A 25,014-nucleotide genomic window follows, 5' to 3' on the forward strand; every position below is an offset into this window, starting at 1 on the left:
AACAAATTTGATTGTCTACAGAAGTGTGATTCTGTTTTGTTTAAAGGTATGTTTTGTAACCTGTATAACTGTATTTACTGAATACATCCTTGTTTCTACATTATGGACAAACATCTAAATGTATAGGCCCAATTTGATACAATGCTGCACATGCATTACAAAAATCATTAGAATTTGTCCTAAAAGATGTATTCATATGACTAGATTTATCACTTTCCGCAGATAGAATTCTTGTATTCTTTGTTTAGGGTACACTTCGGTAAAGCAGATTGACAATTTAAAACTGTGTGACAGACCTGAGATGGAATGAGAGTACCTGTCTTTTGTGGGCAGCATTCTTATGAACTGAGTGTCAGGAACAAATTGACAGCATCAATTTGTGGCAGTTCATATAAAATTCTACTAAAGTGCTCACATGTGTGACTATATTTAAGGAACATTGTCCACTGTATGCATTTTCAGTGATTCTATTCAGGTAGTGTTGTTGGAGTACCTCAGTCTAATTTACACTCCTGGAAATGGAAAAAAGAACACATTGACACCGGTGTGTCAGACCCACCATACTTGCTCCGGACACTGCGAGAGGGCTGTACAAGCAATGATCACACGCACGGCACAGCGGACACACCAGGAACCGCGGTGTTGGCCGTCGAATGGCGCTAGCTGCGCAGCATTTGTGCGCCGCCGCCGTCAGTGTCAGCCAGTTTGCCGTGGCATACGGAGCTCCATCGCAGTCTTTAACACTGGTAGCATGCCGCGACAGCGTGAACGTGAACCGTATGTGCAGTTGACGGACTTTGAGCGAGGGCGTATAGTGGGCATGCAGAGGCCGGGTGGACGTACCGCCGAATTGCTCAACACGTGTGGCGTGAGGTCTCCACAGTACATCGATGTTGTCGCCAGTGGTCGGCGGAAGGTGCACGTGCCCGTCGACCTGGGACCAGACCGCAGCGACGCACGGATGCACGCCAAGACCGTAGGATCCTATGCAGTGCCATAGGGGACCGCACCGCCACTTCCCAGCAAATTAGGGACACTGTTGCTCCTGGGGTATCGGCGAGGACCATTCGCAACCGTCTCCATGAAGCTGGGCTACGGTCCCGCACACCGTTAGGCCGTCTTCCGCTCACGCCCCAACATCGTGCAGCCCGCCTCCAGTGGTGTCACGACAGGCGTGAATGAAGGGACGAATGGAGACGTGTCGTCTTCAGCGATGAGAGTCGCTTCTGCCTTGGTGCCAATGATGGTCGTATGCGTGTTTGGCGCCGTGCAGGTGAGCGCCACAATCAGGACTGCATACGACCGAGGCACACAGGGCCAACACCCGGCATCATGGTGTGGGGAGCGATCTCCTACACTGGCCGTACACCACTGGTGATCGTCGAGGGGACACTGAATAGTGCACGGTACATCCAAACCGTCATCGAACCCATCGTTCTACCATTCCTAGACCGGCAAGGGAACTTGCTGTTCCAACAGGACAATGCACGTCCGCATGTATCCCGTGCCACCCAACGTGCTCTAGAAGGTGTAAGTCAACTACCCTGGCCAGCAAGATCTCCGGATCTGTCCCCCATTGAGCATGTTTGGGACTGGATGAAGCGTCGTCTCACGCGGTCTGCACGTCCAGCAGGAACGCTGGTCCAACTGAGGCGCCAGGTGGAAATGGCATGGCAAGCCGTTCCACAGGACTACATCCAGCATCTCTACGATCGTCTCCATGGGAGAATAGCTGCCTGCATTGCTGCGAAAGGTGGATATACACTGTACTAGTGCCGACATTGTGCATGCTCTGTTGCCTGTGTCTATGTGCCTGTGGTTCTGTCAGTGTGATCGTGTGATGTATCTGACCCCAGGAATGTGTCAATAAAGTTTCCCCTTCCTGGGACAATGATTTCACGGTGTTCTTTTTTCAATTTCCAGGAGTGTATAATGGAAAAAAAAATTTCAAATGTGAAATTTCTTTGATAAAAGTCTCTCAGGCTTCTAGCCATGAGAGGTGGTTTCAAACCCATGAAATTTCTTTGTTTGTGACATTCTAAGAAAGAAAGTGATTTGTTATACAGTCATCCAGAACTATATTTCAAAGTGGAGTGAACTATATGAATATTCTCTCTCTTTCAGCTTTTGTCTGACCAACGAAACATTCATATTGGAGAAGTCAACTGTGAGCGTGAACCATCATTGTGTGTGCAACAGGGTGTCAGAACTTATCCAACAATTAGATTATACCCTTTTGGTAGTGTTGGACTTGCCACATTTGCGTAAGTAGTTGTTCAGTAAATGTTAATTGATAATTGTTTAAAATAATACCTAATACTGATAAGTACTATGCCAAGAACTGTCACAAATACCAGACTCATTGGGTTGTCAGCAGACCAGTAATAAAATTGGAGCCTCCAGGTATAGATCTTCCCAGTATGGGAACCTCCAATTAACTTATGTCTTTGTTTAAATGCAACTTATTTGATATTATCTGTTCAACAGTCATTGCTTCACATCTTCGTTGACCTGTTGTTGCTTTCAAATAGCATCACTTACCATGTAATACCTCACCAGGTTCTGAAGGAGAAATAGTTCATAAGTATTATATATCCACACATGTGCCAGTAAAATTTAATTTGTCTGCTCTCTCTCTCTCTCTCTCTCTCTCTCTCTCTCTCTCTCTCTCTCTCTCTCTCTCCCCCCCCCCCCCTCCCGCCCCCCCCTCCCTCTAGCAAGAGACACCTAACACATACTTTAAATTACAAGGCAATTTTGTGACAGGCTTTCCTGACCATCAGGAGTCAAAATCCCAGTACTGTCCTTAGACAGAATGAAAGCCAAAGAAATCTGACACTAGCCTTTGCAGCTGTTAGCTTCATCATCAGGAGAATGGAGGGATGGATCTTGAAAGGAGGGGATGGTCACTCTGACACCAAGATGTTGAGGAACCAATGTGAAGTGAGGGAAAACAAATTTTTAACGTTCCCCAATCAATCCATCCTCTTTCCCTGAGGAATGAACAAATAGTTCTGAAAGTTATGAATAGTTTTTTCGCTTGTAAATGTGTCTGTCAACGTTGTTGAAGTTTTGTGTTTTAAAGATAAGTACTGACCAACTGTTATGGTTCTATGTAATTATAAAATGTGTTTTTAAGCTAAAAAGCCTGTGTTTTGATATAGTCCCCTTGAAGGTTCATGATTTTTTCCAACATTTTTCCAGTGAGTAAATTTCATACCTGTAGTGCACTCACTTCCCCGAAAAGTCTTCAAAACAACCATCTGCAATAAACATAACTTTTCCATTGGATCTTTTCCAGTGACAGATTGTATTTAGATTTTGAAATGAATGAAAGTTAGAAAGATTAATCTGCTGAAAAAGACAAATGTTCAAAAAATTACTGTGGTGCCTTTCATTGTCCTGATGAAAGATAGTTTTATTTTTGTTTTTTAATTTTTTATTTTCATTATTTAGGTCTCTTCTTACATATTTTTTCATCTACAGATTCTGTTGAATCACCTATCTCTATTATTGTTTTGCCCTTTGCGAGAAAATAAGTAAACACAATTCCTTTTGCATTCCAAAAATAAAAGTGTGTGTGTCAGTGTGGGATATGAACCCAGGAGCTTTGCTTTTCATGTTTGGAAGATTATGGAATTGCCATCCTTGAGTACTTGCTTACAAAAGGCAAAGTTCACAGATCCGAGTCCCACTTCAGCACACAGTTTCAATCTGCCAGGAAGTTCCATCTGCACCCTCTGCTGCAGAGTGAAAATTCATTATGGAATTGCCATCCTTCCCAGCTGTTGAATTGTGCAAATCCACCCACAGCTTTGATTGCAGTTTTATTTTTGGCATGAAATGATGAACCCACAACTCATATACAGTGATTCATTTGTACTCAAAATTAGTTGTATTCTCTCTAAAGTGAAATGAAATTTAGTTTTTATGCTTGCTGTTGGGTGGCATTCAACAAATGCACCATCTGATTCCCACAAAGCTGTCTTAATAGTTATTTCTCTGTGTAAAATGTGCCCTAATCAGGTGTCGGGTATTTCCTACACATTTCATTGCTGATCTTCCATGACATGTTATGCACTTTTTTAAAGTTTACTTTTTTGTTTTGGTTTTGACTTTTCTATACAGAAAATGATTTCCAAGAGAACTGTGACCATATTGAATTCAGCCACCCTTTTTTCAGCTATAGGAAATGGGCAAGAAGGCTCTTTTTTAAAACACAGTATTCCAGTATGTGAATTTGAACAAAACACACATTACACCAATGCTTTAAAAAATCAAACAAACATTGGCATTCAAAGTACATTATTGTGCAATGTATACCAACATAACAGAAACTAAATTTTAATGATATCAACACCATTTGTCAGCTAGACCTCATAACTTCATAGAATCCACGGCACATAAATAAAATGCAAAGTGTCCTATTGTGGTGACTACAAGTCATATTAGAGGGCTTCAGATAGTGTTGTTTCATGTCTTTGAGCTATTCAAGTGGTGCTAATTTTTTTCTGGCATGTCTGTAACCGTATAGTCATGAACAGCAGACCGCAGACATCAGCATATTCCATTGCAGGAACTGAGATCTTAATCTTCCTTTCTTTATTCAGTACCTTCCAGTATTTTGTGCTATATGTGAAAGTACATCTTTCCTCTACCTCTATTGACCAATGTGTATTTCTTTCTCTGGTGGTGTGTCGATCCTCTTTTTTGCTTTGAGTTCTGCACTTAACTAACTTGAAATGTTCTTACAACCAAACCTCCGGATATGAGATACTCAGATCAGTACCAAACATTGTTTGTCGATTGAGTATGAACCAAGAGACCGATTTAGTTCATGTTGCATGCTGCTGTCCAGTAGAACATGTTTAAATGGTAATTAAAAGTATCACCAGAGCTACAGAGCACAGAAAAAGCATATATGTGAGTCATTATGTTGTAGATTTCGTGTAGGTGAGAAGATAGAGCTCTCAGTCACTGAACCAAAGGTCCCACAATCAAACTCCTGTGGTGTAATAGAAAGAAACATTCCACATGGAAAAAATGTATTAAAGAAGATTCTGTGACTTACCAAACGGGAAAGCACTGGTAGATAGACACAATAAAAAACACAGAAACACACACACAAATATCAAGCTTTCGCAACCCACGGTTGCTTCATCAGGAAAGAGGGAAGGAGAGGGAAAGATGAAAGGATGTGGGTTTTAAGGGAGAGTGTAAGGAGGCATTCCAATCCCGGGAGCGGAAAGACTTACCTTAGGGGGGGAAAAAGGACAGGTATACACAGAGCGCCCCCCCCCCCCCCCACACGCACAGCTCTATCCATCTGCACATATACAGACACAGGCGCATATATATATATATATATATATATATATATATATATATATATATATATATATATATATATATATAAAATAGAGGGAAACATTCCACGTAGGAAATATATATCTAAAAACAAAGATGATGTGACTTACCAAATGAAAGTGCTGGCAGGTCGACAGACACACAAACAAACACAAACATACACACAAAATTCAAGCTTTCGCAACAAACTGTTGCCTCATCAGGAAAGAAGGAAGGAGAGGGAAAGATGAAAGGATGTGGGTTTTAAGGGAGAGGGTAAGGAGTCATTCCAATCCCGGGAGCGGAAAGACTTACCTTAGGGGGAAAAAAGGACGGGTATACACTCGCGCACACACACACATATCCATCCACACATATACAGACACAAGCAGACATAAGAAATATGTCTGCTTGTGTCTGTATATGTGTGGATGGATATGTGTGTGCGTGCGCGAGTGTATACCCGTCCTTTTTTCCCCCTAAGGTAAGTCTTTCCGCTCCCGGGATTGGAATGACTCCTTACCCTCTCCCTTAAAACCCACATCCTTTCGTCTTTCCCTCTCCTTCCTTCTTTCCTGATGAGGCAACAGTTTGTTGCGAAAGCTTGAATTTTGTGTGTATGTTTGTGTTTGTTTGTGTGTCTGTCGACCTGCCAGCACTTTCATTTGGTAAGTCACATCATCTTTGTTTTTTTTTATATATATATATATATATATATATATATATATATATATATATATATATATATATATATATATATATACACACACACACACTCCTGGAAATTGAAATAAGAACACCGTGAATTCATTGTCCCAGGAAGGGGAAACTTTATTGACACATTCCTGGGGTCAGATACATCACTGATCACACTGACAGAACCACAGGCACATAGACACAGGCAACAGAGCATGCACAATGTCGGCACTAGTACAGTGTATATCCACCTTTCGCAGCAATGCAGGCTGCAATTCTCCCATGGAGACGATCGTAGAGATGCTGGATGTAGTCCTGTGGAACGGCTTGCTATGCCATTTCCACCTGGCGCCTCAGTTGGACCAGCGTTCGTGCTGGACGTGCAGACCGCGTGAGACGACGCTTCATCCAGTCCCAAACATGCTCAATGGGGGACAGATCCGGAGATCTTGCTGGCCAGGGTAGTTGACTTACACCTTCTAGAGCACGTTGGGTGGCACGGGATACATGCGGACGTGCATTGTCCTGTTGGAACAGCAAGTTCCCTTGCCGGTCTAGGAATGGTAGAACGATGGGTTCGATGACGGTTTGGATGTACCGTGCACTATTCAGTGTCCCCTCGACAATCACCAGTGGTGTACGGCCAGTGTAGGAGATCGCTCCCCACACCATGATGCCGGGTGTTGGCCCTGTGTGCCTTGGTCGTATGCAGTCCTGATTGTGGCGCTCACCTGCACGGCGCCAAACACGCATACGACCATCATTGGCACCAAGGCAGAAGCGACTCTCATCGCTGAAGACGACATGTCTCCATTCGACCCTCCATTCACGCCTGTCGCGACACCACTGGAGGCGGGCTGCACGATGTTGGGGCGTGAGCGGAAGACGGCCTAACGGTGTGCGGGACCGTAGCCCAGCTTCATGGAGACGGTTGCGAATGGTCCTCGCCGATACCCCAGGAGCAACAGTGTCCCTAATTTGCTGGGAAGTGGCTGTGCGGTCCCCTACGGCACTGCGTAGGATCCTACGGTCTTGGCGTGCATCCGTGCGTCGCTGCGGTCCGGTCCCAGGTCGACGGGCACGTGCACCTTCTGCCGACCACTGGCGACAACATCGATGTACTGTGGAGACCTCACGCCCCACGTGTTGAGCAATTCGGCGGTACGTCCACCCGGCCTCCCGCATGCCCACTATACGCCCTCGCTCAAAGTCCGTCAACTGCACATACGGTTCACGTCCACGCTGTCGCGGCATGCTACCAATGTTAAAGACTGCGATGGAGCTCTGTATGCCGTGGCAAACTGGCTGACACTGACGGCGGCGGTGCACAAATGCTGCGCAGCTAGCGCCATTCGACGGCCAACACCGCGGTTCCTGGTGTGTCCGCTGTGCCGTGCGTGTGATCATTGCTTGTACAGCCCTCTCGCAGTGTCCGGAGCAAGTATGGTGGGTCTGACACACCGGTGTCAATGTGTTCTTTTTTCCATTTCCAGTAGTGTGTGTGTGTGTGTGTGTGTGTGTGTGTGTCTATATATATAAAAAATAGAGGGAGACAGTCCACGTAGGAAATATATATCTAAAAACAAAGATGATGTGACTTACCAAATGAAAGTGCTGGCAGGTCGACAGACACACAAACATACACACAAAATTCAAGCTTTCGCAACAAACTGTTGCCTCATCAGGAAAGAGGGAAGGAGAGGGAAAGACGAAAGGATGTGGGTTATAAGGGAGGGGGTAAGAAGTCAGTCCAATCCCGGGAGCGGAAAGACTTACCTTAGGGGGAAAAAAGGACGGGTATACACTCGCGCGCACACACACACACATATCCATCCACACATATACAGACACAAGCAGACATATTTAAAGACAAAGAGTTTGGGCAGAGATGTCAGTCGAGGCAGAAGTGGTGCAGAGGCAAAGATGTTGTTGAATGACAGGTGAGGTATGAGTGGCGGCAACCTGAAATTAGTGGAGATTGAGGCCTGGTGGATAACGGGAAGAGAGGATATATTGAAGAGCAAGTTCCCATCTCCGGAGTTCGGATAGGTTGGTGTTAGTGGGAAGTATCCAGATAACCCGGACGGTGTAACACTGTGCCAAGATGTGCTGGCCGTGCACCAAGGCATGTTTAGCCACAGGGTGATCCTCATTACCAACAAACACTGTCTGCCTATGTCCATTCATGTGAATGGACAGTTTGTTGTTGGTCATTCCCACATAGAATGCGTCACAGTGTAGGCAGGTCAGTTGGTAGATCACGTGGGTGCTTTCACACGTGGCTCTGCCTTTGATCGTGTACACCTTCCGGGTTACAGGACTGGAGTAGGTGGTGGTGGGAGGGTGCATGGGACAGGTTTTACACCGGGGGCGGTTACAAGGGTAGGAGCAGATTCGTTTGCCGCGAAGACCTAGGCTGTAGGGAAGGGACCGTTTGATGTGGAATGGGTGGCAGCTGTCATAATGGAGGTACTGTTGCTTGTTGGTGGGTTTGATGTGGACGGACGTGTGATGCTGGTCATTGGACAGGTGGAGGTCAACATCAAGGAAAGTGGCATGGGATTTGGAGTAGGACCAGGTGAATCTGATGGAACCAAAGGAGTTTAGATTGGAGAGGAAATTCTGGAGTTCTTCTTCACTGTGAGTCCAGATCATGAAGATGTCATCAATAAATCTGTACCAAGCTTATGTTGGCAGGCTTGGGTAACCAAGAAGGCTTCCTCTAAGCGATCCATGAATTGGTTGGCGTACGAGGGGGCCATCCTGGTGCCCATGGCTGTTCCCTTTAATTGTTGGTATGTCTGGCCTTCAAAAGTGAAGAAGTTGTGGGTCAGGATGAAGCTGGCTAAGGTAATGAGGAAAGAGGTTTTAGGTAGGGTGGCAGGTGATCGGTGTGAAAGGAAGTGCTCCATCGCAGCGAGGCCCTGGACGTGCGGGATATTTGTGTATAAGGAAGTGGCATCAATGGTTACAAGGATGGTTTCTGGGGGTAACGGATTGGGTAAGGATTCCAGGCGTTCAAGAAAGTAGTTGGTGTCTTTGATGAAGTATGGGAGACTGCATGTAATGGGTTGAAGGTGTTGATCTACGTAGGCAGAGATACGTTCTGTGGGAGCTTGGTAACCATCTACAATGGGGCGGTCGGGATGATTGGGTTTGTGAATTTTAGGAAGAAGGTAGGGGTGCGGGGTGTCGGTGGGGTCAGGAGGTTGATGGAGTCAGGTGAAAGGTTTTGTAGAGGGCCTAAGGTTCTGAGGATTCCTTGAAGCTCCACGTGGACATCAGGAATGGGATTACCTTGGCAAACTTTGTATGTGGTGTTGTCTGAAAGCTGACGCAGTCCCTCAGCCACATACTCCCGACGATCAAGTACCACGGTTATGGAACCCTTGTCCTCCGGAAGGATGACGATGGACCGGTCAGCCTTCAGATCACGGATAGCCTGGGCTTCAGCAGTGGTGATGGTGGGAGTGGGATTAAGGTTTTTTAAGAAGGATTGAGAAGCAAGGCTGGAAATCGGAAATTCCTGGAAGGTTTGGAGAGGGTGATTTTGAGGAAGAGGACGTGGGTCCCGCTGTGATGGAGGACGGAACTGTTCCAGGCAGGGTTCAATTTGGATAGTGTCTTGGGGAGTTGGATCATTAGGAGTAGGATTAGGATCATTTTTCTTCGTGGCAAAGTGATACTTCCAGCAGAGAGTACGAGTGTAGGACAGGAAATCTTTGACGAGGGCTGTTTGGTTGAATCTGAGAGTGGGGCTGAAAGTGAGGCCTTTGGATAGGACAGAGGTTTCGGATTGGTAGATAGGTTTGGAGGAAAGGTTAACTACTGAATTAGGGTGTTGTGGTACCAGATTGTGTTGATTGGAATTTTGAGGTTTTGGAGGGAGTGGAGCTGGAAGTGGGAGGTTGAGCAGATGGGAGAGACTGGGTTAGTGTGCAATGAGAGGAGGTTGAGGTTTGCTGGAAAGGTTGTGAAGGGTGAGTGAGTTGCCTTTCCGGAGGTGGGAAACCAGGAGATTGGATAGTTTTTTGAGGTGAAGGGTGGCATGCTGTTCTAATTTGTTCTAATTTGCGGTTGGCCTGTAGGAGGATGCTCTGAACAGCCGGTGTGGATGTGGGAGAGGAAAGATTGAGGACTTTTATTAAGGATAGGAGTTGACGGGTGTGTTCATTGGCTGAGTTGATGTGTAGGCGAAGGATTAGGTGGGTGAGGGCAATGGATTGTTCAGTTTGGAACTGGTATAGGGACTGATGGAAAGAAGGGTTGCAGCCAGAGATGGGAACTTGTAAGTGTGAGGCCTTTGGGAGTAATGCCAGATGTCAGACAAGCCTGAGAAAATAAAATATGCGAGCGTAATCTGGCTAGGGTGAAGGCATGTTTGCGGAGGGAATGTAAATAAAACTTAATGGGGTCGTTGTGGGGGTGCTGTGAGGGTGACATGGTATTAGAAGGTGGAAAGTGTAACATGAGGTTGAAATGAAAATGAAAATAACTGGAGAAAGTAACTGGAGATCCGTTGTGAAAAAAGGCGAAAAAGTGTTGGTTAAAGCTGGGCTATGTTGATCCTGTGGTGAACTTGGGTTGGTAGACAGCGATGTGCACAAAGGTTAGGTGGTTGTGTTGCCGCCAAAACACGTTAAAGGATGGAGAGATTCGGGAAAATTTCGAAAAAACGTCGTGTAAATGTATTAAAAAGGAGTGGTTTTGTGGTTGGTTGGTTGGTTTGGGGAAGACCAGACAGCTTGGTCATCGGTCTCATCGGAGTAGGGAAGGATGGGGAAGGAAGTCAGCCGTGCCCTTTCAGAGGAACCATCCCGGCATTTGCCTGGAGTGATTTAGGGAAATCACGGAAAACCTAAATCAGGATGGCCGGAGGCGGGATTGAACCGTCGTCCTTCCGAATGCGAGTCCAGTGTCTAACCACTGCGCCACCTCGCTCGGTGTGGTTTTGTGGTGGCAGATTATGAAAATGAGGCTAACAATTGTCTGGCGAAGAAATAATGACGTTAAAACCTGTGGGAAGCGGCAAAAAATTATCAGTGATGTGGGAAATAACGCGAAAGTTATCAGAACTAGATGATATGGTTGTTTAATAGGTGAAAGGAACTGTTTGTGGACTAGAAACAGTGGATTTTATAGCAGCGGTAGTGTTGAAAGCAGAAAAAAAAAATTTTTGGTTATGGTTTGGAAGTGGGTGACATATTATTGAGTATATATAGGCGGGATAAAATTGTATAGTAGATTACGGTAAAAAGGAGAAGGTGAATACAGAGTGAACCTACTGGCAAAAACAAAAAGAGAAAATAAGATGACAGATAAGATTTCGAAATGCAACAGTGACAATAACAAACGTAATTGTTGGGTTCAAATTAATGATATGAATTAATAGAGGGAAACATTCCACGTGGGAAAAATATATCTATTTACACCGGGGGCGGTTACCTGTCCCATGCACCCTCCCACCACCACCTACTCCAGTCCTGTAACCCGGAAGGTGTACACGATCAAAGGCAGAGCCACGTGTGAAAGCACCCACGTGATTTACCAACTGACCTGCATACACTGTGACGCATTCTATGTGGGAATGACCAGCAACAAACTGTCCATTCGCATGAATGGACACAGGCAGACAGTGTTTGTTGGTAATGAGGATCGCCCTGTGGCTAAACATGCCTTGGTGCACGGCCAGCACATCTTGGCACAGTGTTACACCGTCCGGGTTATCTGGATACTTCCCACTAACACCAACCTATCCGAGCTCCGGAGATGGGAACTTGCTCTTCAATATATCCTCTCTTCCCGTTATCCACCAGGCCTCAATCTCCGCTAATTTCAAGTTGCCGCCACTCATACCTCACCTGTCATTCATCAACATCTTTGCCTCTGCACTTCCGCCTCGACTGACATCTCTGCCCAAAACTCTTTGTCTTTAAATATGTCTGCTTCTGTCTGTATATGTGTGGAAGGATATGTGTGTGTGCGAGTGTATACCCGTCCTTTTTTCCCCCTAAGGTAAGTCTTTATGCTCCCGGGATTGGAATGACTCCTTACCCTCTCCCTTATAACCCACATCCTTTCGTCTTTCCCTCTCCTTCCCTCTTTCCTGATGAGGCAACAGTTTGTTGCGAAAGCTTGAATTTTGTGTGTTTGTTTGTCTATCGGCGTGCCAGTGCTTTCGTTTGGTAAGTCACATCATCTTTGTTTTTAGATATATTTTTCCCACGTGGAATGTTTCCCTCATATATATATATATATATATATATATATATATATATATATATATATATATATATATATATATATATAGAGAGAGAGAGAGAGAGAGAGAGAGAGAGAGAGAGGGGGAGAGAGAGAGACATTCCACGTGGGAAAGCGCGGGCAGGTTGATAGACACACAAACATACACACAAAATTCAAGCTTTCGCAACTAACGGTTGCTTCATCAGGAAAGAGGGAAGGAGAGGGAAAGACAAAAGGATGTGGGTTTTAAGGGAGAGGGTAAGGAGTCATTCCAATCCCAGGAGCGGAAAGACTTACCTTAGGGGGAAAAAAGGACAGGTATACACTCGCACACAAACCCATATCCAACCGCACGTACAGAGACTCAAGCAGTTACAAATGCTTTCGTTTGGTAAGTCACATCATCTTTGTTTATATATGCTGTCTCCTGAAATGTACAAGGACGTTTTGGAGTTTATAACAGTGTTTTCTTGGCAGTCTCCTTTTGCTTCGTTAGTTGGACATTACGAACTTATTATTGATTTTATTATATTGTTTATTATTATTATTGTTATTATTACTTCCACATGTGTGATGCAATTGTTTCGTTATTTTCATGTTCTGATTGTATATTCTGGGAAACTACAAAGCTACTCTATAGGTTTACTACTTTCAACGAAACAAAGCGAAAGCAGATTGTCAAGAGAACATTGCTGTAAACTCCAAACACTTTGACACTCCTTCCACCTTTCTGCTTTCCCTTCTTTGCTTAGAATTGGGTTCCCATCTGAGCTCTTGATATTCATACAAGTTGTTCTCTTTTCTCCAAAGGTCTCTTTAATTTTCCTGTAGGCAGTATCTATCTTACCCCTAGTGAGATAAGCCTCTACATCCTTACATTTTTCCTCTAGACATCCCTGCTTAGCCATTTTGCACTTCCTGTCGATCTCATTTCTGAGGGTCTATACAAGGGCGATGTACTTGAGGGCAATGTTATAGAAATGGAAGAGGAGGTAGATGAAGATGAAATGGGAGATATGATACTGCCTGCAGAGTTTGACAGAGCACTGAAAGACCTAAGTCGAAACAAGGCCCCGGGAGTAGACAACATTCCATCAGAACTACTGACAGCCTCGGGAGAGCCAGTACTGACAAAACTCTACCATCTGGTGAGCAAAATGTATGAGACAGGCGAAATACCCTCAGACTTCAAGAAGAATATAATAATTCCAGTCCCAAACAAAGCAGGCATTGACAGATGTGAAAATTACCGAACTGTCAGTTTAATAAGTCACAGCTGCAAAATAGTAATGCGAATTCTTTACAGATGAATGGAAAAACTGGTAGAAGCTGACCTCGGGGAAGATCGGTTTGGATTCCGTAGAAATACGGGAACACGTGAGGCAATACTGACCCTACGACTTATTTTAGAAGCTAGATTAAGAAAAGGCAAACCTACATTTCTAGCATTTGTAGACTTAGAGAAAGCTTTTGACAATGTTGAGTGGAATACTCTCTTTCAAATTCTAAGGGTGGCAGGGGTAAAATACTGGGAGCGAAAGGCTGTTTACAATTTGTACAGAAACCAGATGGCAGTTATAAGTCGAGGGGGCATGAAAGGGAAGCAGCGGTTGGGAAGGGAGTGAGACAGGGTTGTAACCTCTCCCCGATGTTATTCAATCTGTATATTGAGCAAGCAGTAAAGGAAACAAAAGAAAAATTAGGTGTAGGTATTAAAATCCATGGAGAAGAAATAAAAACTTTGAGGTTCGCCGATGACATTGTAATTCTGTCAGAGACAGCAAAGGACTTGGAAGAGCAGTTGAACAGAATGGACAGTGTCTTGAAAGGAGAATATAAGATTAACATCAACAAACGCAAAATGAGGATAATGGAATGTAGTCGAATTAAGTCTGGTGATGCTGAGGGAATTAGATTAAGAAATGAGACACTTAAAATATTAAAGGAGTTTTGCTATTTGGGGAGCAAAATAACTGATGATGGTTGAAGAAGAGAGGATATAAAATGTAGACTGGCAATGGCAAGGAAAACATTTCTGAAGAAGAGAAATTTGTTAACATCGAGTATAGATTTAAGTGTCAGGAAGTCGCCTCTGAAAGTAATTGTATGGAGTGTAGCCATGTATGGAAGTGAAACATGGATGATAAATAGTTTGGACAAGAAGAGAATAGAAGCTTTTGAAATGTGGTGCTACAGAAGAATGCTGAAGATTAGGTGGGTAGACACATAACTAATGAGGAGGTATTGAATAGAATTGAGGAGAAGAGGAGGTTGTGGCACAACTTGACAAGAAGAAGGGACCGGTTGGTAGGACATGTTCTGAGGCATCAAGGGATCACAAATTTAGCTTTGGAGGGCAGCGTGGAGGGTAAAAATCATAGAGGGAGACAATGAGATGAATACACTAAGCAGATTCAGAAGGATGTAGGTTGCAGTGAGTACTGAGAGATGAAGAAGCTTGCACAGGATAGAGTAGCATGGAGAGCTGCATCAGACCAGTCTCAGAACTGAAGACAACAACAACATTTATATAGTGCATAAATACATCACTGACTTGCCCCTTGATGTAAATAGGTTGAAAGGCAGTCACACTGAATAATTTCTGACTTCCATCACAGTGTTTTGAGGAGAGTTGGGAAGCATTTAATGTTTGTTAGTAAGTGTGGGAAACTGAATTCAGCATTAGGCAAATTAATGATGTCCTACTGTTTCACTAGACAGTGTTCCTTCATGAGGCTCAAGATCAGGGCCAGATTTTATAGAATTTTTTGGTGTGGTCAGTATTCTCAGTTTTCCAGTACTGTACGTAACTTTTTCAGTGCCATTGGCATAGACAATTTGAAACCAATGCCTGAACTGCAGGGGGATGCCATAGATGTATGTGATAAAGCTACAGTCGATGTGGTAGCCAGTTTTGGTTACATTTTCAGTAGTAGAGCTGGGAAACTCAGTGAACTCTTCCCCACTGGTATCTTGATCAGTTGATATAAGTTTCATAATTGTTAGACAGTAAACATTTTGCAAACATGAATGCCATTTTCACATACTACTGATGGTATTTGCCACCTCCCCCCTATCAAAAGTTGATTGGGAGAACTGGGACGTATTTTGTTAACCATTAACTATTTATAGCACATTTCAGTTTTAATTTAATGTGTCATGAAGCAGTTATTTCTTTTTACATGTGTTCTAGTTGATTTCAGTCATTAACACCTGAACTGAAATCTAATTTGGTGCAAATATTAAGAACGATTATGAAGTCATTACTGTATATTTCCCATTTATATATCTTCTATATTGAGGTATCCAGAAACATCTTCCTTGGTGTTCTGTCAGCATTGTTGTTTTGTGATTTTTAAGATGAAAGAATTTATTAGTGGGACTGCATTGCAATGGTTTCTAATAAACATATGCCTTTGTAGTAATAGAATCGATGTCAGTATTTTTCATTTTCGGTGCAATATTTCCAGAGTAATGCCAATTATTTTGTTAAGATTTCACTATATGTACTGTGATGCAGCATTGGGAAATTTCTAGAACTAGACCTTTTGCCACTAACAATCTAATTGATGGCTGTTAACACTGATATATTTGTTGTTTTTTTAAAGGTCCTGTAGAGTGGCAAGAGAGAGTGTGAAATGACCATGTTTGCTACATTTATTTGCAGGATATATTCAGGATATCATCGTGATGCACGTTCCTTGCGACAGTGGGTATACAACTTTTTGCCATCTTCTGTGGAATCACTAACCCCCGGCTTGTTTGAGGCCAGAGTTCTCAGAGACACAGGTGAAATGTGGCTTGTCGATTTCTATGCTCCATGGTGTGGCCATTGTGTCAGCTTTTCACCAGAATTCCAGTTAGTTGCACAGGTATGTGTCTGAATTGGAATGTAGAATCTCTTTTTCTCTGTGTTGAATAAGTTTTTATCTTTAGGAGTGAAATAAATAACGTATCATTCTTCTGTGTTATAAATTCTCTTTTAAGTGTGTGTGGAATGACTCCGTGTTCCAGAAACTCGAAGGGCGTGTGCGATGTGCAAAAGTCGATTGCGAAAAATATCGCAACCTTTGTGTGCAGCAGCAAGTGAATGCATATCCTACAGTGATATTCTACCCGGGCAGACGTGAAATTTCCAGCCAGTCAGCAGAGCAGATAATTCGTCGTGTTGAGGAGTTCATTGCAGACTTGCAAAGAGATGATAAATATAATAGACATGATGAATTTTAAACTTAGCAAAAAGTAACAATTAACATAATACATAAAAAGAAAGGCCCAAAAGTAAGGCAGATGCACTGCATTCAGCAACTGTTCCAACCATCTTGGCTTGATGTTACCATATAAGCTTTCCAGTATTGTGGCACAACACAGTAATGAAGACACAAACGCTGTTTACTACAGTGTTCAAGTATACTATGTATCATACTGTTGTATGAACGTGTTATGTCATCAGCTTGCTATAGGCAGAAAAAGAATCTAATGTGATTGAATTATTATTATTATTATTATTATTATTATTAGATCTTTGATACTGAGATCTGCAGTCTGTGATACAATTACTCATATTGCAACAAACTATTTTGTACATTAGTGTTACTATGGTAATTAACAGAGTAAGTGGTTTCAAGGTGTTGTACTTCACACTGTACATCACATACTAGTTTTCATGCTTAATAATAAGCTTTTGCAAGAACCACAAAGTTGCTGTAAAGTTAATATAATAGATTCCCTGAAATGCAAACATGTGATATTCTGTGTTATTACAGTTCCTTAAGAGTGATTCTTGTCTTTTCTGTACTAATTTTTGTGAAAATTTTTATAAGTATCACACAAGTTTTACCTGAATATTATTTATACTTGTTTGCTGTATTTCCATTATTTCACCAGACAGAGGGAACAGATTTCAGTAGTGTAGTTTCCAAAAAATAGGGATATGGAGGGTGATGTACTTAACTACATTTTCATTCAGTACAGCATTCAATGATCTGCTGCTCATTCTGTTAGCAGTTGTAATATTTTTTTATCGAATATTCCATTATTTATAAAGCAGACACAACCTGTGTAGTGAAATTAGCAATTGTTTAGTGAAATTAGCAATTTTACCCGTACCTACAGAATGTATTCACCATATCAAATTTTTGGGAGTTAGTTTATCATTATTTTACTGATATTGGGTTTAAATGTAATTTCACAGGTATAACAGAAGTATTATTGTGTGTGAATCTCATTCCCTATGTTTTGTGGTATAACTCTGTTAACCTGTTGCTGTCTGGTTGGTGCCATGGTTGAAAAAATGGCAGTCACTATTCTGTGTCATTGAAATAATCATTCTTTGTGATTTGGGCTCTGGAAATATTTCATATTTCTCATAGCTCTCACCTACTGGGCTTCCAAGCTTTTCTGGATGAAAACTGATATTGTCATTCAGAGTTTGAATGTGATAAAAATACACATTCTCACTACTATAAACAATATCCAGCTGAAGTAAAGCTCTTCATTGAGTTTTTCTGGCATGTTCTTGAACTTTTCCTTCGTCTGTTTAAGAAATTGATAAAATTAGGCATGTCAAGACATTACCACCATTAGTTGAATTTCCACTATTGTTTAGGACACACAATTTTTCATTTAATCATTTACACTTCATGTTTCGTAAAGACCATCATGAAGGAGAGCCCTTGGGAGTATGTAATACATTAAGTTTTATTAGTATATTCCCTCATGTGTCTTAACATTATTTCCGAATCGAACCTGAAGTGACAAAAAATATGAGTTAAACATCTTTGAAAAAAATAATGAATGTTTATCTAGGGAAAAACAAGAAAAAATCCTGTAACTTAATAATTTCTCATTTGTCGTCAAGAAAAATATTTAAATTTAATTTCGCTGACCATTTAGCAAGTTATGAGACTAAATTGGTAATATGAATTAATCTTTTAAGAATCCAATAATGAATGTTGTTTTGAAATGTCTGTATAATTGTATTTGAAATTACACTATCGTACATTAGATATTTCAATATTTGTTGTATTTAAGCCATTGAATAATTATTGTGGCAAGGAAATCTCAAATTCTAAAATAGCTCTCTATCTATTTCACATAAGTTGTAAAGTGTTTCACACTTTCAAGTCAATCTGTAAAAACTGATTAATCAGTATTGCTTTGTATTTCATTATACAAAATAGCCATTACAGTTCATTGCCAAACTGAGATCTGCTGTGAGGAATATTAGAGGGACATATAATACTTCCAGGAGTTGTTTCCATATCATCATGTATGATACCACCTGTACAGTATTGTTCTCACATACTTAAAAATTGGTCTGTAATGTCTGAAAAATTATTTTAGTATAATGATGATTTTTATTGGTCTTTAATGTTATAATTTATTTTCACAAGGAAATTGATTTAATTCTGCTTAATATCATGGGGCCTGCTCATTCTTTCCCATCATTTTTTCACTAATATTCGTGTAGTTGTCTGTGTAATAGGGACATAAAGGGATACAGTTTCCTGTGATGAGTTGGACATTCTATTCAAGACTGATTATGCTGCAAATACAATTGACTTGGAAGGGCTATCTTGCCCTCCACTTTGTATGTATAGTATTATTTGAACATGTGTTTAAATTTTGCAGTTGCCGCTAATTGTTGAAAGGTGGTGATGGCTTCACTTCAGTGCTCTAGAGCCATACAGTCCTAAGCACAAAATATTTATGACCTGATACTAAGGGCATTGACCATACAGGGTGTACTTGAAGGTGCTCACCTTTTTTTTATACAGTTACATGACACACATTCTGTATTATTGGCACTTGCGTAAAATGGTATAGCCGTGCTACTTTTCTGTGTTTACTGCGTATCATAATTTTATGTCTGTTAAGTATACCCAATATCTTTTTAACTTATTTTTATTTATTTGTTCTACATAACTGTAAATTTTGATGTTTAGAAGTTAGTAGCAGTTGGAAATTACATTACACTTACATTTAACTTAGTTACTTTGGTTAAATAAATAATTGATAATTAATTATTTGTGAAGTTGGCAGGAAAGGAGAAAAAGGGGTGGGGGTGGGAGGAGGGGGTCATTGCTAAGCATTGTAAACTGGTTTTGGCTGTTGTGTTCTTGGTAAGTCACCATTCAGTCTTACTGTTGTTTTTAAAGACAATTATCACAGTGTATTGGTAAAGTATGAAAGCAGTGTTGCTATTTTTCAATGTAAACCAGACTTGTTTGTGTGTTTGGCTGTCATTATTATAGACCTATTACCTGCAGTTTGTTTAGGAGAAATGTGCGGGGGGGGGGGGGGGGGGGGGCATAACGGTGAAACATCTTGAGAATCAGACAGATGGTTATAACTATACTAATGTAATAGTCCTGTGGAAGTTTCAGACAAATGGTTATAGCTATACTAATGTAATAGTTCCGTGAAAGTTTTGTGGTATGGATGATGGTATGTTTGATGGCTGTTTGACACCTGAAACTATTCTCTCCGTTGAAGTTAAAATGTGTAATGTTTTTGATGAGTTCAGTGTCTTATTCTGATGAATGGTTCACAGTAAAGCTTAAAAGATAATGTGTCCTCACCATTTTCCTCTTTGTTGTTTATTTTAATGTTTTGATTGATGAAAATTTAGCATCTGAGAATAATGTATTTCCTCTTCACCATCTGTCTTAATAAGGTATCTAATTGGTGAGCTAAGGTCAACTGTCTTATTTCTTTCAGCGCACAAATACATTTCTCGTGACTGCCATTTGCTACGTGTCCACATCTAGTGAGGTTGTGGTAATACAGTAGCAACCAGTCTGCCTTGAAAATGATGAACAGAGTAATAAAATCTGTCTCTATTCTTTGAGGTGTTTCGACTGTGTACAATTTATCATTCAGTCACAACACATCAACGAATGAGCTAAGTATGGATATGTACGCTATTTATGAAGGAAGCTGTACTTGTAACTGATCATTGCATAGCCAGCCAACTTGTGGATATGGTTTAAAAGATGCAGCAACACAATACAGCAATCTTACTTAGATTATAACATAAATAATTTCAGAGTAAAGGAGATAATTCACTGAATAGTATAAGCATTGAGTTATTGACAGGCATACAAAAAATAACAAAAACTTTTTCTTTTGTATGTGCCTGTTAACAACTCAACGCTTTCTTCTATTATTAGGTCAGTTGTCTCCTTTACATCGAAATTATTTACATTCCACCAGTACTTCCTTTATCATATTTAGGTCACAACAATAATGTGAGGTAGTGATAATGTTGAAAAGTACTGTTGTAAAGAAATGTTCATGGAATTAATTACTTAAAAGCTATTGTGAGATATGCTAATCTATGATTAATTCATGTTTTGTAAGTGCTGTGTACAAATTTTTTTGTATTAGGTTAATGTTCCTTTGCTATTTTCCTCTGTGGGAGAGGAAATGGGTAGAGATTATGAATCTCATCATTAATGGAAGCTGGAACTTTTCATTCCGATGCACTTACGTGGATCGAAGGATTGTATGTTTAATGTGCATAAAGGTATATTGACACATTCACAGTTATGAATATTTGTTACATTTTCCATATTGTAAATGTTCCAGTTGTCTGTTCAGTGCAGTAATAATTTTCTTATACAGTCCCAAACAAATAGAGCTGTAAAAGAAAATATGTATATATTTTAAAAACGAAGTAATAAATGATTTTAAGTATAAAGCTGTTACTGGTTATCATTATTGGGTACTTTCAAATTTTTCATATTATGTGGCTGTCATTTTCTCACAAGAAGCTCAGATACAGTGTGCAATCTATTGACACTTGGTTACAGTTAACAAGACATAATGACCTATTTATTCCTTTCTGTTCTTGTTTCAGAAAGTGACTGAATGAATCACCACCATTTTTGCCATAGCATAATTGGCAGGTACTGATGACTGTTCACTAAGAGAGCAGTTCAATTATTTACGTGTTTCATGGCTCATAATTGCCACCTCTTGCTATGATGTGGAGCAAGTCATTTTTGTGGTCATAAAACACTTTCTCAGTGAGAAATATGACAATGTGGAAGTTTCCAGAATGAGATTTCCACTCTGCAGCGATGCACATATATGAAACTTCCTGGCAAATTAAAACTGTGTGCCGGACTGAGACTCGAACTCGGGACCTTTGCCTTTCGCGGGCAAGTGCTCTACCAAGATACTGGCAGAAATAAAGCTGTGAGGACAGGGTGTGAGTCGTACTTGGGTAGCTCAGATGGTAGAGCACTTGTCTGCGAAAGGCAAAGGTCCCGAGTTCGAGTCTCGCTCCGGCACACAGTTTTAATCTGCCAGGAAGTTTCTATGTAGAAGTTGTCTAGAAGAGAAAATTCATTGTGTGTTTGAAGTTAACTTTATTATTTATTACATTCTTTACATCACAGGGTAGGTGTCAAAGATTTTTTATGGCTGAATACCTCACTCTACTCTGTCACACTAAGGCTGAGTGGTGGACAGTGTAAGTCATTTCTCTTCGTAGTAGTGTACGAGGTATGTCCACAAAGTGAGTTCCATTTGGTTATATAAAACAAATGTGTACAGATACAGAAAAAATGTTGTGCAAAGATCTACAACTGTTAAAAGTATATTTCTACATAGCTTCCAAAACTTTGTAGGCACTTGTCATAGCGTGGCACAAGTTTTGTATGCCTTCTTCATAGCAGATTGCCGCCTTTGTATTCAACCATGTGGTAACGTGTTCTTTCAGCTTGTCATCGTGATTTCATGAATTAGTGATTATGAGATTTGCGGAACTTCCATAGCAAGGGCACTAAGTGTAAAATTAACGGTAATGCTTAATCTTCTCTTCAATTTTGGGAACCAGTTCATCAGTAACCACAGACGGGCGTCCACTTTGTTCTTCATCGTGCACTTGATCACGTCCTTCATTGAACAGTCTGACCCATCTTCTAACCATTGAATCGCTCATAGCATTATGTCCGTAAACCTTGCAGATTTGCTGATGAATTTCCTTTGGTTTAACTTTCTTTGCATTTAGAAAATGAATCACAGATCTGATTTCACATGTGGTAGCATTTTTAATTATGGCTGACATTATAAACATTATAAAGAAGCACTACAAAGCACACATTGGCAGCAGCGATCTGAAAATGGCATACATGTCTTCTTCTTGAGTCAGAGTAACTGCCGCGCATGCTCGGAACTGCGATCGTAGCACTGCCGCAGATAGAAATAGAAACAGAACTTACTTTGTCGACGACCCTCGTATTTATGAATGTTACTGATGATTATGAACTGTGACTGATTGTTGACACTAAACTTCACTGGAAAATAAGTGCTTTCTGAGGTGGCTTATGGTATCCCAATTGTTGAAAGAAGTCCTAGAGTGGACACCACATATTATCCTTATTTTTAATTTCTGTGTAACAAACACTTTTTTTTCCTGTAGAATAGGATGCCTTGCAACACTAGTGCATCAAAAATTGGAGAAAAGTAAGTCAACATTTTTAATATTTTCATCTCCGAAATTGATACTACCTGTAATGCAACAGTTATGGAACTTACACATTTAATATGATCTGTGTGGCATCCAGTTCAAGTTCTTATCAATATAGAAGTCGAAGACACTAGAAAATTGTGTAAAGTTTACTGATTTAAATTCATGCATTATTTCTAATGGTGTGGTCAGGCCTTTTGCAGTACAAAATAGCATGTATTGTTATTTATTTAATTTTATTTAAGTGCAGTGATAGTACATTTGCAGAGAACCAGGCTCCCTCTCCCACAAAGAAAAATTTAAGTTGCATTTTCAAGTTTTGAAATTTTGTCATTAGGCGTAGTTACAATAACTGCATCATGAGCACAAATAACTACACATGCAGGTATTATTCTACATTCTGAAGATGCTGTTTCATTTTGTACACTCTTACGTTTCTTAATATGGCACTGTGCATAATTTCAGTTAGGATGAACATCAGGACTGGGAAGATCTCAGATGCAACAATATTTGAGCATCTCTAGGATAATATTGTGAATTGCACAATGAAATGCTTTTGACAAGTTGCAAGAAATACCAACTTCCAATTTAAATTTTGTATACTCTGATTCATTAATTAAAAAAGACCTTATCTGTGAATAGACCCTCTTGAAATCCAAATTGAGACTGAGTATTGTACAGTCTTAGACATAAAAACTGGCCGCCGGCCGGCCGCCATAGAGACTAAGCCCGAGTCGTTCCCTTTAGGTGGCCAATAAAACAGACCGCCCCTGACAACTTTAAGTCCGGCCATCTGCACAATCTGGCAACACTGTAAGATGCGGAAGTGTTAGGAGGAAGTGTTGTCTACTTCTGAGATCTTATCGGGTTGTGTGAGCCCGTGGTCTAGTGGTAATCATCGTGCATCCTAAACTTATAGTCGCCTGTTCGCGTCCAACTGCATCCTTTTATTTATTTTTTACCACATTTTGGTCTAAAGTTATGAGTCTGAGTGAACATCGAAGATAATTTGCTTGACATTCTACCCTCCAGCAATACCCAGTATTCCAGAAACAATTCCGCAAGACAGCTCGTGGCTGCATCAAGATCATAACAGCTTACGCTCGAGCGTATCCTCGCGCTGCAGCGGCTACCGGCCACCGGCCAGACGCCACCCGCCGCCTGAAATCCGGCGCCGCCCATGTGAACGCGGCGCGACGCTGTCAGTGTATGTATCAACTGTCATTTCGGAATTTGAAGTTCTAGTTATCATTTTGCAGTTAAGCATTGGATTTTGCATACTTGAAAATCATGAACTACAGTTAAGCAGTGTAAAATTGACTCGCAAGTGGAAAAAGGTGTAACATCTGCAACAACACACTGTTGACTTTTGGTATAACTGAGGGGTGAATGTAGAGGAGGCAGCTAGAAAGATTTGAACTGTGTGTCGAGCGAGTGCTTTTGGGAAAAATACGCCAGAAAAAGATATTCTTGTTTCAACAAAGATCGTTCTGGCATGAATGATTTTCCACATAAGGAAGTCTCGACTACTGGTAATGTGATGGATTACCATTATACCATCATGCGACATTTGCATTCAGCAGGCAAAGTTCAGAAGTCTGGTGTAGGAGTACTGCATGCTCTAATACGAAACAACAAAAATCAACAGAGTGACTATTATTGAACGTCATCAGTTCGCTCATTGAGCATTCCTATGCAGTACTGTTACTGGTGACGTGTTATGATGCCTTTATTGTTAGCTTCCTAAGAAGAAATGAAAGGCTGAGCCCCACCTAAAGACGTAAACTCGAGCAAAGAGTAATGTGAACATAATATTTTACATCTGATAGTTCTAAAAGTGTGTTTTGGGCTACGAATTCTGCCCCAAGGGGTGTGTGCAATACAGCTGGAATTTGTTGCCAACAACTGAGACACCTTTCGGTCGCAGTGCAAGAAAATCGAGCAACAAAACTACATCACTGTGCTACTGTATGATAACGCACTCTGTTGATTTGAGAAACAAAACTATCCAGGAGATTGATAGGAAAGTCGTCTCTCAGGCACTTGTATTGATAGGGAAGTCCTTCTCTCAAGCACTTGTCACTCTCGTAATATATTCGTAAAATTTTACCATTCCCGCTCTTGATCGATCAACCGTCAAGGCAATTCATTAGTAGACGAAAATACTCTTAAAACTACACTGGTTTAATTACATCGTTAGAACCAGTGGGTTTCTATGGGCGTTGAATTTGTTAACAACTTTAGCGTTG

At 41.1% G+C, this 25,014-nt stretch overlaps 1 protein-coding gene across 2 annotated transcripts in view; it reads left to right on the forward strand.

Moving 5' to 3' along the window:
* The window catches only part of LOC126418857 (dnaJ homolog subfamily C member 10-like), a 114,327-nt gene extending 94,737 nt beyond the window's left edge, over positions 1-19,590 (forward strand). For both annotated transcript variants that reach the window (XM_050085847.1, XM_050085846.1), the window contains 3 exons: positions 2,125-2,264; positions 15,953-16,157; positions 16,300-19,590. In XM_050085847.1, coding sequence (XP_049941804.1) covers positions 2,125-2,264; positions 15,953-16,157; positions 16,300-16,515 — 561 coding nt within the window. In that variant the 3' untranslated portion in view covers positions 16,516-19,590. The remainder of the gene's footprint in view (positions 1-2,124; positions 2,265-15,952; positions 16,158-16,299) is intronic.
* The last annotated feature ends 5,424 nt before the right edge of the window (positions 19,591-25,014 follow it).

This window comes from Schistocerca serialis, chromosome 9, assembly GCF_023864345.2.
Source record: "Schistocerca serialis cubense isolate TAMUIC-IGC-003099 chromosome 9, iqSchSeri2.2, whole genome shotgun sequence".
NCBI lineage: Eukaryota > Metazoa > Arthropoda > Insecta > Orthoptera > Acrididae > Schistocerca > Schistocerca serialis.